Source organism: Primulina huaijiensis, chromosome 3 (genome assembly GCF_012295235.1).
Source record: "Primulina huaijiensis isolate GDHJ02 chromosome 3, ASM1229523v2, whole genome shotgun sequence".
Taxonomy (NCBI): Eukaryota; Viridiplantae; Streptophyta; class Magnoliopsida; order Lamiales; family Gesneriaceae; genus Primulina; species Primulina huaijiensis.
Genome location: NC_133308.1, coordinates 28,788,389 through 28,807,882, shown reverse-complemented (window position 1 = coordinate 28,807,882; position 19,494 = coordinate 28,788,389). Strand labels below are relative to the sequence as shown.

General features: G+C 35.1%; 2 protein-coding genes and 1 pseudogene across 4 annotated transcripts; 2 read left to right on the top strand and 1 right to left on the bottom strand.

Annotated features, from left to right (window-relative positions):
- Positions 1-154: 154 nt before the first annotated feature.
- LOC140974436 (small ribosomal subunit protein eS19z-like) lies at positions 155-1,826 on the bottom strand. The gene is made up of 4 exons (XM_073437891.1): positions 1,647-1,826; positions 1,262-1,352; positions 800-983; positions 155-423 (listed from the first exon to the last, which is right to left on the bottom strand). The coding sequence occupies exons 1-4, from the start codon at positions 1,728-1,730 to the stop codon at positions 348-350; spliced, it is 435 nt and encodes a 144-aa protein (XP_073293992.1). The 5' UTR covers positions 1,731-1,826; the 3' UTR covers positions 155-347.
- A 346-nt stretch (positions 1,827-2,172) lies between these two features.
- LOC140974435 (4-coumarate--CoA ligase-like 1) lies at positions 2,173-5,082 on the top strand (annotated as a pseudogene).
- Positions 5,083-5,764: 682 nt separating this feature from the next.
- Positions 5,765-17,798, top strand: LOC140974433 (uncharacterized). Of its 3 annotated transcripts, none has more exons than XM_073437890.1 (18): positions 5,765-5,875; positions 7,404-7,431; positions 7,652-7,728; positions 8,079-8,144; positions 8,293-8,364; positions 9,122-9,194; positions 9,728-9,765; positions 9,860-9,967; positions 12,957-13,073; positions 13,156-13,236; positions 13,319-13,387; positions 15,128-15,205; positions 15,318-15,461; positions 15,953-16,060; positions 16,576-16,644; positions 16,743-16,805; positions 16,907-17,058; positions 17,171-17,798. In XM_073437890.1, the coding sequence occupies exons 2-18, from the start codon at positions 7,404-7,406 to the stop codon at positions 17,661-17,663; spliced, it is 1,836 nt and encodes a 611-aa protein (XP_073293991.1). In that variant the 5' UTR covers positions 5,765-5,875; the 3' UTR covers positions 17,664-17,798. The 3 variants fall into 3 exon arrangements, with proteins under 3 accessions (XP_073293991.1, XP_073293990.1, XP_073293989.1); XM_073437889.1 differs by having other exon boundaries at positions 7,655-7,728; positions 15,950-16,060; positions 17,171-17,797; XM_073437888.1 differs by having other exon boundaries at positions 15,950-16,060; positions 17,171-17,797.
- Positions 17,799-19,494: the final 1,696 nt, after the last annotated feature.

Below are 19,494 nucleotides of genomic sequence, written 5' to 3'. Positions count from 1 at the left end.
AAAAAAATAGAGTTCCGCTTTTCTTCTTGTACATTTTTTTCGTTATTTTTAAGTTGGGCATAAATCAACCAAAAGCTAATTTAGAAACTTATCACTCATTTAGAATGATTAAGCCTTCCAACGGAAAATTCAGTCAAGAAAAAAACGCAAGAGGTACAGGCTACAAAGCATCCGATATCATATCCAGAAAGTAATCAACTAAATCATATGAAAATGTAAACCAATTTCCAGAGTACCATCTTAAAAATAAGGTAAACCACACCGAGAAATTCGCAACCAAAAATAGTTAGACAACTTCAGACAAAAATTCTCAACAGATAGGACACATGCTTTCACACTCAAATAACCTACGGTGCAACAACAACAATCCTTCCAGCAACTTGATCAAGATCCCTTTGTCCATTGGAAGTGATTCTTCTTCCGCTGTTAAATACAAAGACACACAAAAAAGAAAGGAACGTTACATCAGAAAGTTCAAAATAATGATGGATGCAACTGAATGCTGATCCAAAAAAACTGTTCCATAAAACATTTACCATAAATTCAGCCGACCTGGTTTAAGAATATATTCGATTCCTCAACAGGTCGCTATGTAGATAAAATATCTATATGCATATATATTATATACATAAATATATGCACTAGACTCATAGTGGCTAGTGGCTTATTTTTATATGAGTAATTAGAAATGTGATGAGACATAATACAAAGTTTCACTTTACTTCATCAGTTTGGTATAGCTTGACACCAATTTTGTCGAGTTCTAAGCTACCATAATGATAAATTTTTAAAAACTCACCCCCTTGGTTCCATCTCAACAATGCCCATAACCTGCAACTGTTGAAGTATGTTGCGAGCAATGGACCCACTGCTTTTGCAGAAATGAGGGGGACGACTCCCATTCCTCTTGCTCCCACCATAAATTCTCCGGAAAGCACCAACACCGAGACCTCCCCTCAAATAAATCTTCCTAGCCATGGAAGCTGTATAATTCCACAAACCAAATTGCATTTCAAACACAACAATCTGAAGCAGATATAGTACATAAAGCAAAACTTCAATAACATCTAAATCAAGACAGTCCTTTTGTATAAACATGATACCACAAACAGGTAACCTCACACGAGTACTTAACAAATGTCAGAAATTACCACAACTTAGAAACTAGATCATTTTGGAGTTGCATATTCCAAATTGAAAGATGAATGACTAGCCAGAACAGGTAAGCAAAAATAGAAAAAGAAAAGAAAGAGCAGTTTACCAGCCCTGATGTAGTACCAGTCAGGATCATAAGGAGCAAGCTCTTTGAGCACACCAGTTTTCACGATATCAGTCCACTCCGGAAGCTCCATCTATTTTTTGCAAAAAAAAAAAGGAAAATAAACATGGAGTTTTCATTTTTTTCAGATAACTCCGTATGGTTAAATTATCTTCAACTTTATGACTCCATACATGCATCCAGCAGCAAAAAAACAAAGCAGGAGAATAGGAAGAGAAAACAACCACGAGATGGTTAACAAATTCCTCTGAAATCAAAATCACCAACTCTCCGTAATTTGCTTAACAAAGTACATAACTTCAATAAAAAACCACAATTGCCTAATCTCTAATCGTGATAAAAAAAATCTGAATACTGAGCCTCGTACCTTGCCGGAGCGCTTGAGATGAGCGGCGTATGCCTTGACGAATTCGAGAGGGGAGACATCTTTAACAGTCTTCGCAGTCGCCATAGCTGAAGATCTCAAATCTCGCGCAGACCACGATATCACCTCTGCCGAATATGACGACTCGCGAGGCAGCAGTCGCTAGTGAAAGATGTTAAAGATTTAGGGTTGCATGAGATTTATAAATGGGATACTGGGCAAAGGCCCTGCTTGGTGTTATTGGTGGGCTTAGGCCTGTTTGTAAACAGGCCCAACATATTTTTGTGGCCTATTATGCGGGAGATGAGAAAAAGCTTGTTTTCTGAAAGTAATGTAAGCCATTTGCATTAAACATGATTCAACAAACTCTCACCTGTCGAACCCCACCATGGTTTTTTGGCCTTAACCTGCCTCCACCTAAATTCGCACTAATCCATTTCATTTCTCCAATGTGACAAATTGATAGTCATGAGCAATTTCTCTCCTATAAATTCAAGAAAACCAATTCATGCAGACAAATAAACCGACCATGGGAACCGATGCTAAGAACTTGGCAGAAGATGAAATTATTTTCCGAAGCAAATGCCAGCCAGTTTCTGTTCCGGACGACACAACACTGCCCGAATTTGTGCTTTCCAATGTGGACTTATAACTGGACAAGATGGCATTTGTGGATGCAGTCACTGGGAAAGGCTACACTTACAGGGAAGCGAGCAGAGATATCAAGAGATTCTCCAAGGCTGTCAGGTCACTCGGGCTGAGGAAAGGCAGAGTCGTGATGGTGCTCCTTCCCAATGTGGCGGAGTATGCCATCATTGCACTTGGAATCATGGCTGCAGGGGGCGTTTTTTCTGGTGCGAACCCCAGTGCTCATGCATCAGAAATACAGAAGCAAGTTGAGGCTGCTGATGCAAAGCTTCTGGTGACAGATGGATCAACCTATCACAAGGTCGACATCATTACAATTGATTTTATGTTGGATCATATGTATTCTGATGAATTTGCCATCTGAATTTTTGTCCACACGGGTAAAGGATTTGGGATTGCCCATTATAATACAAGGTGAAGACCGTGTGGATGGAACTATATACTGGAATGAACTGCTTGAGGCAGCAGACAAGTCAAATACTGATACTATTGATGAAAAAGTGGAACAGACTGATCTATGTGCCCTCCCATTCTCATCAGGTAATAATTTCAGAGAAACAAGAGACTTAAACTTGGCTTTGTCACTGGTCCAACATAGCTCAAACCAAACTTGAGATCTTTCCATCACATAAAAATGATCGAGTTTCAGTTCTTATTATCAGGCACCACTGGATTGTCAAAGGGTGTGATGTTGACACACCGAAACCTGGTGGCTAACCTCTGCTCGTCCCTATTCAGCGTTGGACCTGAACTAATTGGTCAGATCACCATACTAGGCCTAATACCATTTTTTCACATATATGGCCTAATTGGAATATGCTGTGCCACCATAAGGAACAAAGGGAAAGTTGTATTGATGCGTCGGTACGAGCTCCGAACATTTCTCAATACACTGATCACACATGAGGTCACGTTTGCGCCTATTGTCCCACCCATTATTCTGGGATTGGTCAAGAACCCGATCGTGGATGAATTTGATCTTAGTAAACTCAACCTTAGATCCATCATGACTGCTGCAGCTCCCCTCGCTCCAGAAATTCTTAAAGAATTTTGAAAAGAAGTTTCCTGGTGTTGAAGTCCAAGAGGTAAAGTACTATTCTAAAATCTGTCCAATCTCAAAATCCCAGAAATCTTGATGATTTGTCTATTATATATGATTTTAGGCATATGGAATGACTGAGCATAGCTGCATTACACTAACTCACGGGGATCCAAACAAGGGACGTGGAATTGCAAAGAGGAATTCAGTAGGATTCATTCTTCCAAATTTGGAAGTGAAATTCATCGATCCCGAAACAGGTCACTCACTTCCCAAGAATACACCAGGAGAAATCTGTGTGCGAAGCCAGTGTGTGATGAAAGGTGAACTAGCCAAGCAAAAGGACGATAATATATAACTTTAATCGTTTCTTGTATTGTAGTTGTAACATTATATGGAAAAATAACTTCAGGATACTACAAGAATGAATATGAAACCACTCACACCTTTGACAAAGACGGGTGGCTTCATACTGGAGATATAGGCTACATTGACGATGATGGGGACATTTTCCTTGTGGATCGAATCAAAGAATTGATCAAATACAAAGGTTTCCAGGTAATTATGATAATATATACATAGAATTATAGGACCCGTCACTTGTCTCTAGGCGAAGAAGTATAGTTGAATTGTATGACTTCAATACTTTAAACTGTGTCAAAATCAAATGTCATGTCCCAATCATTGTCCCACATACGCAGTTGAGCAAAATAGACCACTGTTAGGTAAGATTTTATTTAATGTGGTGGGACTCACATTAAATAAAATAATAATAAAAACTCATCCCACATCGTTTTTTTATTAAAACTGAACAAGGGAATTAGTTATAAATAGAGCTCAATTCCTTCAGTTATTGTATCCCAAAATCAAAAGCTTTTCAGCTTTGATAAAAAAAGAGTGTATAGAAAAAAAAAGTGTATTTTTTTCTTGAGTGCGGGAATTCTCTTGTGTGAGTTAGAGAAATTATTTTCTCGGTATACTCGGGTTGGGAGTGTGAGAAATATTGAGTGTATTGGTGTATACACTTGTTGTAATATTTCTTCCAGTTATAAAAGTTGCAGTGCTCCGTGGACGTAACCTATATTGGGTGAACCACGTAAATCTTTGTGTTCTTGTTGGTTATTTTATTCCGCAAGTTTTGGGTACTACATTATCATCGTGGTTGGCATCGTTTCGGGGGTGTAATTACCCAACAACCACAATACCACACATCTCATCAAAGAAAATCAGCGGCAGCATTGAAAACATGAAAATTTTCTGACCAACACTTTTTGCAAATGACTTGGCAGGTTGCTCCAGCTGAATTAGAGGCCATCCTTCTAACACACCCTTCAGTTGAAGATGCTGCTGTAGTGGGGTAATATCAACATAATCTTTAAATTACTGTTTAGAAACGGATACATTGACCATTACAGAACGAATCTAATTCAGGTTACCCGACGAATAATCCGGAGAGATACCAGCAGCATCTGTCGTATTAAACTCGAAAGCCAAAGAAAGTGAGGAGGATATAATGAACTACATTTCGTCCAATGTGGCCAGCTACAAACGAGTGAAGGTGCTACAGTTTGTCGGCTCTGTCCCCAAATCGCCTTCTGGGAAAACAATGAGAAGGATCATCAAGGAAAACATGATAAAGAATATATATTAACCAAACAAAAGGTTCAAGAATACACTACAAGATTCTTGATTCTTGAAGTTATTTGAGGCCAAATAGTTTATCAGCGGAGGAATTTTTTGCCCTGTCTATATAACGAAGTATTCGAACTTTTTGCATGTGTTTTTAGAATGTGATTTTTCCATTTCTTTCTTCCATTAATCATTATATAAAATAGTTAAAATTTAATTAAAAAAATGACAAAAACTTATGTGAGACGGTCTCATGGGTCATATTTTGTGAGACAGATCTCTTATTTGGGTCATCCATGAAAAAATATTAATTTTTATGCTAAAAATATTACTTTTTATTGTGAATATCGGTAGGGTTGACCCGTCTTACAGATAAAGATTCGTGAGACCGTCTCACAAGAGACTTACTCAAAAATACCATTCATCGAAAGTTGGAATCCAAAATTTAAAGTTTTAAGCACATTCCAACGAACTACAAAACTTTTGTTTATTTTTTGATTTTGTTACTAAAATAGAGCCAGAGAATGACTAAACTAATAATTCAAACTGAAATTGAATCGATTGAATATATATTTAGTCTTGGTTGAACTTGTGCAAAAGGAGAAAAAATAATAAGACTAATCAAACTGCTAATTATATTATACATTTCTTTTATAAAAATTGAATAAATATTAAATTCTTAATCTAATTCCCATTTTAAAGTCGAAACCATCGAATTAATTTTGAGTCGATTCAAGTCCGAACATGAATGATAAAACACATGTTGAAGAATAAAATAGACATATCATATATAAAATACTAAAACAAAATTATAAAAAAATAATAAAAAACCCAAAATCAGCACAATTCACGCATCTAGGGTTTCCTATTGGTACCATTTCTGCGTCCAGCGAAATTCAATTCCCCGACAGCACAGGTATTTTCTCGTTTCTAAGAACAATTGATTTTATTTGACACGCAAATTTCTGAACAGTTATAGCCAAGGTTGTTTTTTTAAAAATATTTACGCGAATCTCCTGAAGTTAGAACTACTAAGATTTTCCATTCGAGGATAGAAATTGCTTTATCTTGAGGGTTTCTTCTTGATTCGATTCGATTCGCTTGTGTGAATTAAGTTTCCCTCTCCGTATATATTGGTTTCGTATAAATTTAACTATTTGATGTCGTAGCTCATCACTAGTTACTAGTTAGAGGCAACGTTTTTTCATTTGACAAGAAAAAAGATTGACGCGAATCCCGTGGAGAATTAAACTGTTAAAATTGAACATTTTAAGATGGGGATTGTTAACTGTTCTATCTGGACGACAAAAAAAGAGAGCTCTGTCGGCATTTGTTTATTAAATGTGTTATTCCACTAATATTTATTTGGATGGAGGGGGCATTTACTGAATATTTTTCCATTGTTAAAGCGTTTGACGCGTGTCAGACACGCCTCAGAAATGAAATCAAAAGAGATAATTAAACTGTTTAAATTGAACGTTTAAAGATGGGGATTGCTAACTGTTCTATTTGGAAGATGGAAAAAGAGAGCTTTGTTGCCATTTGTTTATTAAATGTATTATTCCATGAATATCTGGACAGAGGGGGAATTTAGTGACTATTTCTCCATTGTTAAAGTGGTTGACGCATGTCAGACACTCAGACCGTTTTCCAAAAAGAATAGTGAAATCAAAATTCTAGTCACTCAGTTGAAGATGCAGATCAATGGGGGAAGCATTTGACATTCCGTAAAAAAAGTTTGATGGTAAAAGGACTTCCAGTTCATTGATTAGTTCATCCAGATCCAGTATATTTATGGCTTTCCACAATAAAGAATCTTACGACATAAAAAAAACCTATAGGAAATGTGTGTAGTTGAGCTCTAGTAACACCCTACTCGAGGTGCCACTTGACCTAACAAATAACAATGTTGCTTAAGCTCGAGTCTTAATACTAAATATTAATATTAATTTTAAAAAACACTTGAAATTTTATAAAAATAAAATTTGAATGAAATGATGATTTAAAAATATATAAAATAAATAAAATTGTCAAGTTTGAGAGAGTGAGATAACAATGCATTATCATGAAAGAGTGCTCGAGCGACTCAAATTCGGTTTGAACGAACTTAATATCAAATTTTCAAATGCATAGCTGAAGACCTCTCCCTCCCCTAGTAGTTAGTTTCCCTCCTATATGCACAGTGAGAAGACTTCTTTCCTTGATGTTTGTTTATTAATTTTGTTTTTTTATACTAATGGCTTTTGCCATTGTTGGTGGGAGGTAGAAAGATTAAATTTTTCCAAGGGCATCAATTTTTTTTGGGTGAAGGAAGATGATGCGACTGAAATTCATACCTATATTGTGCCAAGTTGGTAGAAACTGACATGATCGATTGTTTGAAGATTTCAGTTATTTGTTTATCATAATTAACTAGCTATCTCTTTCTCTCTACTCAACTACAGATGACCCAGCCATCCGAGACTGATCGCAGTAAGTTTCCTCCCCATTAAAATCTTTTAGTATGGTAACATACAACATTATAGTTTGAAGCTATTAAGTATATAGTAGTTGTATGACTTGTCGTAAAAATTGATTGTATGATTCTTCTCTCTAACTTCCACCATTATTTATTAATTTTATAGAAATGGCTTGTTAGATATATTTCACAGATTTTGTTTTCGCCTGATAACATACACATTTTCCATGCGAGAAGAGCATGCAATAAAAGGAACCGAAGTTTTTGTTGGTGGTTTGCCCCGGACCATTTCTGAAGACAAAATCCGCCAGGTCTGATTTCTACTTCATCTTGAACAGCTACAGACAGCAGATTGCTAGCTTGTATTCGTATGCAACCTAAAATATATGTAAAAACACAAAATATGGATGTTAGACAGAGTGATTATGATTATAAACACTTCTTTTTCTGTGTTTTGTTTTCCTGTATTGCTCTTTCTTGTAGCTTCTGATCTACGTCAGATTTCACCTGTTTCCATTCTTTGTAACGTGCATGATAGTTGTTGGTTTTAGAACCATCGAGTTATCGTCTTCCTTGTATGTTCTGTAACTGATAGAAACAACTTTATGAGGTTTGAGTTACATTACCTGAACTGTCACTGGATCAACTTCCATTTTCACAGGAATTTTCTGTGTGCGGTGAAATTGTGGAAATTCGCTTGATAAAGGATCAGAATGGCAATTTGAAGGTCACTCTCAGTTATACAATTTATGTGCTTCCTTGAAGATGATTATTTTTAGTGCTGCATGCCATTTTCTGTAACCCAACAAAGAAAAGGTACTGAAAGAAGACCAAGAAGTTACTTCACTGTATCTCGCTATCTTCTGATTTTTCAGGGATTTTGCTTTGTGCGTTTTTCAACAAAAGAAGCTGCAGGTAGAGCTGTGAGAGAAAAATCTGGAACTTTGGTGAGAATTATGAGTGGGAACTTTTATGCCTTGAAATTTAATTTTGTTTTCTCATCAAGATCATTAATTATTGCTTTGTTGATGACACTGATTATTGCATTTGAATTAATGTCTGTTTCCTCTTGGGGAGATATCGAAGACACGCCTGTGAATGATGTTAAGATACTTGAAGTTGCTTGAAAATGAATAAGGATGACTTGTGGCCTAGCTCTTCGGCTCCCAATATTTTTCCCTAGCCCAGAGTCTTTAATCTGTATCTTCTTGCACTTAGTTTCTGCAATGTTTAATTGGGGTAGTTATTAGGAAGGGGAGGGCTGGGAAATGATCCCTAATCTATTGATGTTAAATAAGCTAGAATGCCTCTATTTTTACCTTAACTCATTCATGTGCCATTTGAATGTGGAGAAGCTGATGCAAGATTGTTTGTGATACACTGTTAACATTTCCTAAATACTTAACTTTGTTAACTTGGACTCCTATCAAACTTCAACTGATTTGGGCCTATTGAGCCTCATTTGAAATATTATCTGATGTATATCTTAGTCTGAAATCTGTACGCATTTGGTTTACTGTTATAATTAAATCATTTGGGTTTATTGGACCTGTTTTGTAACTTTACCTTATTAATTTGCTAGTTACAACGTGGGCTGAAGAATCTTACATAAAAAAAGTTTAAGTACTTTCTTTACATGTATTGATATACAACATGCTGTTTGTCTTGGTTGTTCTGTTCGGTTATTTATTTTTTATTTTTCAGCTTGACGGAAAGACTATTGGTGTCCTCCCATCAATTGAGCACAACGCTTTATACTTTGGAAACCTTAATAAAGGTTTATTTTCTTGTGGCACTCCCAATTTTAGATAATAATTGTTGATGCACAGTAACCATTTTTTAACGTTAGCCTGGCCCTTTATCAAGTTTTTTTTGGGTGTTCAAACTCACAAACTAAATTGAGAATCTGTGTAATAACTAATAACTGTTGTTTATTATTCTATCTTGTGACGATAGTTTGAGATTTATGAAAATTTGTTTCAGAGCTCAACACTAATGAAATGAGTGTTACTTTTTATATATGAAAGTTTAATGTTTTGGATCCTAGCATAATGCCTACAGTATTGGGTCTCCTAGAAATGATCACTTGACCATTTGATTGCTATAGTTTTTCCTTTCTATTTGTGAATTTTTGCAATTGACTTTTAGATCTTATGATTATAAACACTTCTTTTTTGTGTTTTGTTTTCCCATGATTACTCTTTCTTGTAGCTTCTGATCTACTTCAGAGTTCACTTGTTTGCATCCTTTGTAACATGCATGATAGTTGTTGGTTCCCAATCCTGACTCAGATTTCTTTCCCTCTCCCAGCATGGAGTGCTGATGAGTTCGAAAAACTTGTGCTCCAGGTATTTTCTTGTTTGGTTCAATACTTGGTCTGACTTATGACTGCAACCCCTTTGTTGCCTCTTTCTCCAAGTGTAATTATTTTTCATTATGGAGGTTTTCCCTGATGTGGTATCTGTTGACCTTCCTACGGTTAAAGACATGCAACCAGGTCAAAAGCCACGAAATCGTGGTTTTGCCTTCGTGAGATTCTCATCTCATGCTGTAAGTTTTTAACTCTCAAACCTGTTCTTCTAGTTAATAAATTTTTGGAGATCATACTATCCAAAGATTGTGTGAATTTTAGTTGACTCTCCTGTTGTATTGAAATCATACAGGATAAAAGCTCAGGTTGGTGGTTTTGATTCTCAGTTCCAGCTTCAACTAGTGATCCTTATGTTACTGGAAATCCAAAGAAATAAAAAATAAAGAAATACTGTCACAATAGGTGCAAAATATGTTCCTCAAAATTTGATACCTTAATTAAATAAAAATTATTTTCTTCCACCATCAAAAATCCTAATACTTAGTTGGAAAAACGAATTCCCAAAAATAGTGATACCTTAAATTAAAATAAAGTACTCATATTGCTTATGAAACTGGGGACTTTGATTGCGAATCTGGATTCGCTAAAATATATCCTGGAGAAATTATTAAACAACTGCCATGATTTTGACTGACTTGTTCCCAAAAATAGTGATACCTTAAATTAAAATAAAATACTCATATTGCTTATGAAACTGGGGACTTTGATTGCGAATCTGGATTCGCTAAAATATATCCTGGAGAAATTATTAAACAACTGCCATGATTTTGACTGACTTGTTGCATCTGAAGTAATGTTGGATAAAAGCTTGGTCAGCTCCAGATTCAACTATTGATCATGTCACTAGAAATCCAACAAATACTTGCCCCAAGGGATGAGAAGAATGAGACCCAAACAATTTGATACCTAAATTTAAAATTTGAACAGTTCTAGTTCATTAAGGAATGGAAACATATATTCCAAGTTTGAATTCTTTACAAGTGGACAAAATAGTGAGTTAATTGGAACAAAAAATCATGCATATCTGAAATTTTATCTCTAGTTTGTTGCATCTCTGTTTTATTGGTTTTACAACTAAACTATGATTATAATTTTGATTTGTCTCTGTGGTTTCTCCCCATTTCCTTTGCCAATAATTTAAATTCAATGATCTTCATTTCCTGTCATGTTTGGCAAGAATTTTCTTGTATTGTTAGTGTGTCAATGACTCAATATAGTTCTTAAATTGGATTTGTTGGCATACCGCGTGTTGGTGGTACACAAATCATTTGAAATTTGCCCTACCTTTTAAATTTAACGATTGTGGAAGCTTAAGGGACCAGTTGTCTTGGATCTCTAGTTTGATCGTGAGTTATAATCTCCCAGGTTTTCTTTGATGCCGAAAAGAAATGGAACTTGAATATATGAAATTAGACGACTAGAACATATTCTGGAACAAGAAATTGTTAGGAATAACCGAACAAGAAATTTACTGGATCAAAGCTGGGAAGAGGAGTTAGAAAATTGGAGAAGTTAATTATTACATTAAAGTTGCTATTAAATTGATATGAAAATTGCTTGTTCATATACTGAACTTTTATGGTTGATTCTGTTCTCTGCCCACACATTTTCCTATCGTTTTTATGTGGTTCCTAAGGACGGTGCTCCAGTATTTACAGCATCGTGCGTGATCCAGTTCCTTCCCAACTTCCACTCACATCCCAAGGACTTTCTATGATCTATAACTGAAAGCCTGGTTCCTTTCAATATAATTAATTATTCTATTAATCAAGCAACTCTACACGTGGCATAAAGAGATCTCCCAGATCAGTGCTCTCTGAGCTTAAAACTTGGGCTTCTTATTTGGAGAATTGTTCAATCATAGGGTTATCAACCAATCAATTGAGCAATACATCACGTGATTAGCATTTTTGAGTGTTGGGCTTTCGACCCTAAATGGGATAATTATATCATATTAATGGGTTCTAAAATGTTAATTTGGTGTATGAACAGTTATAGATGCCATCCTTCAAACTCAGGGAAACGTCCTGATTTTTCAAATTTTCAAAGTTTGCCATCATTATTTACAAGTGATGTTTGTTAAGAGAAACATTTTCCCTAATTAGTTGGGGTGGATGAAGAAGTTTTAATGCTACTCCAATCAACAGTATAATTAACTAGGTTGAGAGAACTTTTATTGTTCTCATTTGTTATTGTCTGCTTTTCCTCTTGAGATCAGCTGAGCTACCTATCTGTCTTTGGAGTTTTTGACTGCCTCAATGGGTTTCCTTTAATTTGTTGATTTTTTTCTAGTAACTGGATTATCTTTTGTTTTCTTCTCATTATCTCGCTAAATTTGAGATAAGCACAGCATATATTTTTATAATGTGCTTACTTGAAATTTTGGCATTTTGATTCACATATTCTTTTTTTTTATCCACTGTTTATTGGTCTCATAGAGTTATTTTTATTGTCAGCATTGTCGTTTTCTTCTTAGGATTCCAAATTAATTTTGTTGATCTTGTAAGTCTCTTTGATGACATCAATCATTTTCTCTTTATTTCCTCTGTTGAACCTTTTCCTGCTTCAGTGACTGCTGATACCTGAATAATGATCTTGTCCTCGAGATTTGTCACAAGCCTTTGTCTACTTCAAGGACGAATCAGAACCATGGGAATGAAAATAAAAAATTCAGGGTTTTTTTCCTTCACAAGTGCGATATGATATTTATTTACTTGTAGACGATAACGAGTTTAAATTTGCACTGTCAAGTACCTCAATCTTTAACATTGTCAGACCACGAGAAAAAAGAGAGAACTGTAAGTTTAAAAGCATAATTTCCATTTCCATGTCTGTATAATACCAAAGGAAGCTTGGTTCCATAGTAACTAAATCCATCTGAATTCAACATATTGATTCATGTCTGGTCCTAAGTCCTAACCATATCGCTCTACCATGTCTGAAATTTGGCTTCTAAACTTCAAGAAATTCTTATATAGAACTCTCTTAATCTCAACTGAACAATGTTAAAAATTTATTCAGAAGTATCACACATTGACTTTGTGCCAATCCGCTGTTATCCCTTCAATATGTAATCCTTCACCAGTTCTTTAATAATTACTTCCAAAAAAAGTCATTGGAGGCTGATAAGATCCAAATTAAACTCGCCTCGAAAATTATCAATCACAGGCTGCAGCGCGTGCTCAACGAGTAGGTTCCCAACCAGATTTTCGTCTGGGTAATTTGCACCCAGCTGTTCAGTGGGCTGAGGAAGATCCTGAAATTGATCCAAAAGAGCTTGCCAAGGTTCATGATTAGTGTCTTCCATTTTGGTATTTAATCTTTGAAGTATCTCACTTTATCTTTTGTTCTTTCTTTTTATTTTCAGATAAAAATAGCTTTTGTTAGAAACCTTCCCATCAATGTTGATGAGAATTTCTTGAAGCAAACATTTGAGCCTTTTGGCAAGGTCTTACATAATCTGTGTCTCATGTAGCGGTTCCTTGATTATATTTCTATTTTAATTTTTCATTGTGATGATGCATTCTCAGGTTGAGAAAGTTGTGGTATCAAAAAAAGGTGGCATTCCAGTTGGGTTTGTTCATTTTATTGAGAGATCGGTTAGTTTGTACAGTTTTGTATTTGTTATCGTAATTCCATGGTAGCCCTGCTGATTCATTTCCATCACGTGCTATATTTGTGAAATTAATTGGTTTCTTTTTTCTGACTTTGGCTAGGTTGTGTAAGTCGCTTCTTTTATTGACTGGAAAATTGAAACTGTCCTGAAATTAAATTACTCTAAATTAAAAATATCATTTTGAATATGATCAAAATATCCTTTATTTCTTTTCTTCCTTTGTTTTGGCACAATCTCTTTATAGAAAGACTTAAAACTCTGGAGGACGATATAAGACGAAACAGAAAAGAAATATAATTCTTTTTATCATATATCCAAACAATATTTTCGGTTAAGAGGACTCTAATTTCTGGATAATTTCATGCTTAGGCTCATTAAAAGCAAGTATACGATAAAAAATTTGTCTGCCAGGGGATTTCAGCTACTAATTATTAAACATAGGGTTTTAGCTCGTTTTGATTTTAATGATGTTAGCCATTTAATAGATATTCAACTACCCTAGCTATCTTTAGCCTAATCTTTTGCTTTCGTTCTCGTTATCCCCTCTTGCGTTTGAAAAAGTAAATGGGTGATTTAATGGATAGAAGAAATTATTAAGTTGCTATTAGCTTCCCTTGAAGAGCTATTCAATTTCTGAAGTCATGCACTTCTGTTTGCACTTTGCACCATAATTTTTTTTAAGTGCGGCACTTGCTAACTATCAGAGAAATAGTCATTGAATCTCAAAATTTCATCCCAGGAAACTATTTCAAAATAACTGTTTAAAGTCGTGTAACATTACAGAACTTACATACGAAAATGTAATTCAGAGAAGAAAGATAAGGAGTGGAAATGAACTTCTGTTGATTCTGCAATGTGGCACTATGTGTGATCTTAACAATAACCTTCGTGGACTTTGCGAAATGGATGAGTTTGGTTTTCCCTTCTCTGTATTTCTGTAGCTGGATGTGGCGTTTTCTGTTTTCTTCCCTTTTGTGATTATAACCTCTGTTGTTATAGCTTTTTCGAGGAGTTTTGGCCGAGTCTCCAACCTTTTATTTTATTTATTTTTTAAGAGCTGTCGAGATCTTAAACAGCTTATAAATTGTTTCAAAGAGCTAATTTACAAGCTCGATCAAACACCTTTTAAAGAGAGATCATGATTGCACTGCATTTTAAAAGATGGTCAAATATCCAAATTTCGGTCGATACATGGATTTTTTTTATAAATGAAATGTCTAGGACAGACTGTTTCTTCGATCAGTTAACAAATACTGTATTGTTTATCCATAGGAAATTATGCAGTCATTTTATATCATAAAGTGTGGTGACAAATGGAGCTAATATCCGAATTCTAGTAAATGCAGGAATTTTAAGTATTAAATGTCCAATCTAGAAACTGTTTCTTTGATTCGTTAATTATTTTCATTCTTATGCACACTGAATTTTCATATCCTGTGGTGATAACTGACAAATGCTACGATAAAAAAACCTGGATATCTTGTAATCCTTTGTACCTGGGTAAGTGAAATGGGGAGACAAAAGGATTTTATTATTTTCTGATTTTATATGTTTAATTTTGGCTTCACCTTGTATAATTCTTTTTCTTGCTTTACGGCTGTATTGTAATCTAGGTCATATATAAACACAATTTAGATTTATTGTGATGAAATTTGTTTTGACTCGTAACGTCACTGACTCTTAGTAGTTGCTCCCAATCCCTCGGCACTCTTTTGTGGTGCAGGATCTTGACAGAGCCGTAAAAGAAATGAATGAGAAAGAAATTCGAGGACCTGGGGGAGGTCCGATGCATAAACTTCAGGTATTCGGAATTGCCACCGAAGCATTAATAATCCTGATTATTGACAACCGGTATTCGTCATGAGATCAAGGAGTCTTTACTATTGTATCTGATATCTATTGTCTGCAACTAGGTTGAAGTTGCAAAACCTATGGACAAGAACAAGAAACGAGCACATGAGGATTCAGAAAGTAATCTTGTCCAGGGTCATCCCAAAGTTTTTAAGGAGGAAGCAATTGTTGCTCCATCGATTAATCCTAAATGCCATGTCCAGAATGTAAAGTCATTGATTTTACCTTTTCTGTTTATCGATTTTCCTCGTTTTTAGCTCGATACTTTGTTTGGACCAACATTGAATGTCTGTACCAAAATTTCAACGATTACTAACGAGCAGGCTGGGACTTGGCTGTCGAGAAATATCATCATAGGGACAGCTGGAGGTGAAACATAGGTCCTGGCCTGTAAAATCTCGAATTGCACATGTTTTATGGTTATGATTTAAACATAAAAGAATGAATCTATAGGTTGCACAATCACTTCCCATCTGTTCTTTTTTCTTCAAAATATTTTACTTGGTGCTCTGTGCATGCTAATTAGGTTAAGAAAAATGATAACTGAAAAGGAAATAGGAATTAAGTTTCAAGCACTTGTTATTTTAGGCGTCCTTATTTTTAGGAAAGAAGAATTAAGTTTCAAGCACTTGTTATTTTAGGCGTCCTTATTTTTATATTACTCTCACTACCTGATTACATTTTCCTTTTTCAGCAGGAGTTGTTATCTCCTGATCCTTATGAGGATGCTGTTATAGCTTTGCCATTAGCTGTTAAAGAGCGCCTACTTCGAATCCTTCGACTTGGGCTTGCGACTCGATTTGATGTGAGTTTTGAAGTTGCTAACAAAACATGTTTGATAATGAAATTAGATGCAATACTTTCTTGGGCTGACCTACATTGGAAGAATTTGGTCATCTTACGCTTGGATAGAAAGTCTGTCTTCCCTATCAAGTCTTGCATAAACCCTTCTTCCAGTTCATTTGAGAGAAGCAATTATTTGGATTTATAGGTGCATTCTATGCATGTAATGGGCCTAGTGTCTCCTCCCTTTTAAATACCCTCATTTTATGGCAACCTAGGAGTGGTTGACCTTGTAAACATTAAAACGAGTTTGAAATTTACTTATATATATCTTGATCTTCCTTGCACGTTCTTGGTTCCTAAAGTTAATTTACAATAGCTTGTTTTTGTGCGTAGTCAAGGATTCAAGGCAATTGAATTTTAACTCCACTTTCTAGAAGGAAAATAATCATTTTCGGTGGAATGCTTTTAGTTCACCCCTGTTTATCACGCGAATCAATTTTTCTAAGTTCGTGTAATCGTTGTTGTTCGTGACAGATTGATGTCAAAACTTTATACAGTCTCAAGAAATTACCCGAGTCTACTGCTATTTCCATCCTTGACCAGGTGATGGCTTGAAAATCTCTATTATTTACATTTACGTGACATGCACACCTTGGTTATGACTCTCGGTATTTTAATTATTCGTTATTGCTCCTTTATAGTTCATGTTAACAGGACCTGGTACCCAACATAAGGGTGCATATCTTGCCGCACTGATTTCTAGAGTATGTAACTGACATATGTTGAATAGATATGGCTCATTATACTTTTTCTGGAACATTCATTCTTTATTACTCTGTACTGAGCATTTCTTTCCCCAATTTAGCACCTAGTTGACATAGTGGGATTGAGTCCAAGCTTGGCAAGTTGGCCAAAAGTTGGCGCAACTTCTAAGAAAGAATCGAGCCTCTTAAGCTTCTCCCACCGACTGTCTCCGCCAGCTGTTGCCTCTTTTCCTTTGCACTCAACCGTGGGCAGGTTAGTCTCTTAACTTAAATTTGGCGAGTTGGCATACTTTCATTGAGGTCTTTCTAAAGAGCAGATGAACAATTTGTGCAAGAGGTCTAATGTTGTGGTTAATTTCTCATAGGTCTGATATCTGTGCTCCACGTTACTTATCATCATTGTATGATTATCCCTTATCAAGCCGAGCATTAACAGGACGATTGGAGGAGAAAAGCCCAGATTTTCTCTTACCAACCGGAGCTGTAGCAGGACGATTGGAGGAGAAAGGCTCGGATTTTCGTTTACCAAGCCGATCCATCCCATCTGGATCCCAAACCTTCCAGATTCCAAAAATAGTAACTTTGGAAGACAGAAGTCGTCCTCACTTTGAGGTTCCCCCGAGCATGTCTATGGCATACGGAAAAATTGGATCAAGAATAGACGAAAGTCTCCCTTCATTTCAGGCAACACCCAGTTCATCTACAGCTCAAGCAAGACATGGGTTAAATTTGAGTTCAGACATTACACCCAGTGCCGACCGGCAAGGATCTCGCCCTCGAGTAAGATTTGACCCTTTTACTGGTGAGCCTTACAAATTCGATCCTTTCACCGGGGAACCAATTTTTCCTGGGAGTTGATTCTAATGTTACTAAAATGATTGCCTCCGCAAGTACTGGATCCTTGTTATTTGTCATTTTTATCCCGAAACAACAATTGAGCTAATGCTTAATTATTCTTTTTATTTTAAAATTTTGTGTGTATTTTTTTTTTGTTTTGTTTTGAATGTTGTATGGAATTTAATTATTATGAGCAGCGTAACAATTGTTTTTGAAACCGCATAATAATATTTTTTNCAAAAGAAAAGAGCTTCATAGACTCACCCGATAATCTTGTTTACCTAAATTTGGTATATTAATCAATCTAGACATACCAATACACAAGAGAAAAACATCGTGATCACAATTAAGATTCATTCAAAAAAATTTACAACTCGATGTTTTGCATGCATGCATATAACTTAGACACCCATAAACTACAAAGAAATTTATCAAAAATTAAATTATGTTACACTCCTAAATATTTCCCTTGTCCATATATAACTAGTAAACAAAAAAATTAATTTAAATAATTATTGTTAAATACATCAATTGATATATGTATGATATGGGAATGGAAGCACTATCTATTGTCTTACGTTAGGCCTAACAAGTGGGGTACATATTTATCAATCAGTAAAATTAAGGGCTCTTGGGCAATTTCTGAGAGGGGCAAAATGGAAATACAGCAAGGTTGCGGGGACTGTGGAAAAACCAAAGGAATAAAGCAAAATACAAAGCACATGGTTTGATGCTTATGTGACCCCCAAAAAAAGATTGTCAACTCTCATCGTTATTTTCGAAGCATGCACGTAGCCTATCAGTTCAATTTTTATTCTAAAAATATAAAAAATTAATTTAATTTTTATATAAAATTTTAATATGGTATTTTGATCTTATATACGTACATTTGTTTAGATAATATATATAAGAAACAATTTCGTACACATATTATTATCCAAATGACACATTCTAGCATGTCTACATTGTACTTTACTTTTGCCAATAAATAAAGCTATATATGTATAAACATATTTACAACCATGTTAGCTTTGAGGGGACCCTCAAGTTTCTTAGTCATTCAACTCAACCCAACACTTGAGCTCGAACCACTTCGACCTGGTCGATTGTTTCGAAGATGAACCCTTATTCCGTGTATGTAACTCGGATCTAGTCTACCTATTAACAAATAACACCCTTTAAAGTTGGTTTTGTGACTCAAGACATATATTGCCACAAACAATCCTAATCCCAAACTGAAAAAGAAAATGATACCTATGAGCCATTTTGAAAATATGATTATATTTTTATCTTATCATCATTTATTAATTAAGCCCTATAGATTCAGAAAGTTTATCTTGTTACAATAGAGATTAAACCACGCATAAAAACTTTTCCTAAACTAATGATAAAAGTTAAATTAATTAGGAAAATTGCAATTGTAGTTCTATAATTAAGTTGGCATTTTTTGAGTTTTAATATTGTAACATTTTGAAATTTGGTTTTCATACAGTGATTTTAAATTTTTTTTTGTCATTTTCTTGCCCAAAACCACTAAATTCATCGAAAATAGTTTATTTGGCAACATTTCTCTTCTACATGACATATGTGGCGAGAATAAAAGCGCATATCACTCACATTAAAGTTAGTCTGATAAAAAAAAAAAAGCAAAACAACCCTCGATACTTCAAAACAGAAGGAAAGAAGCTTATCATTTTCCTTTATTTTTGTTTATGTGTATTTTAATGTGCGTAAATTAAGATTTATTCTTTAGCCACGTAAGAGATTATCATTGTTAAATAAACAATATCAGTTAGATTTAGTAGTTTCGGGGAAAAAAAAACTTAAACAAAAAATTCAACTTGTTTGGTGA

Bases quoted from the DNA above. Each gene is read 5' to 3' on its own strand.
- LOC140974436 (XM_073437891.1), bottom strand. From the start codon at position 1,730: ATGGCGACTGCGAAGACTGTTAAAGATGTCTCCCCTCTCGAATTCGTC. The intron at 1,353-1,646 runs GTACGAGGCTCA...TGCAAAAAATAG, and splicing joins ATCTCAAGCGCTCCGGCAAG to ATGGAGCTTCCGGAGTGGAC. The intron at 984-1,261 runs GTAAACTGCTCT...GGAATTATACAG, and splicing joins CTGGTACTACATCAGGGCTG to CTTCCATGGCTAGGAAGATT.
- LOC140974433 (XM_073437888.1), top strand. From the start codon at position 7,404: ATGACCCAGCCATCCGAGACTGATCGCA. The intron at 9,968-12,956 runs GTAAGTTTTTAA...TATCAATCACAG, and splicing joins TGAGATTCTCATCTCATGCT to GCTGCAGCGCGTGCTCAACG. The intron at 16,061-16,575 runs GTGAGTTTTGAA...TGTTCGTGACAG, and splicing joins GGCTTGCGACTCGATTTGAT to ATTGATGTCAAAACTTTATA.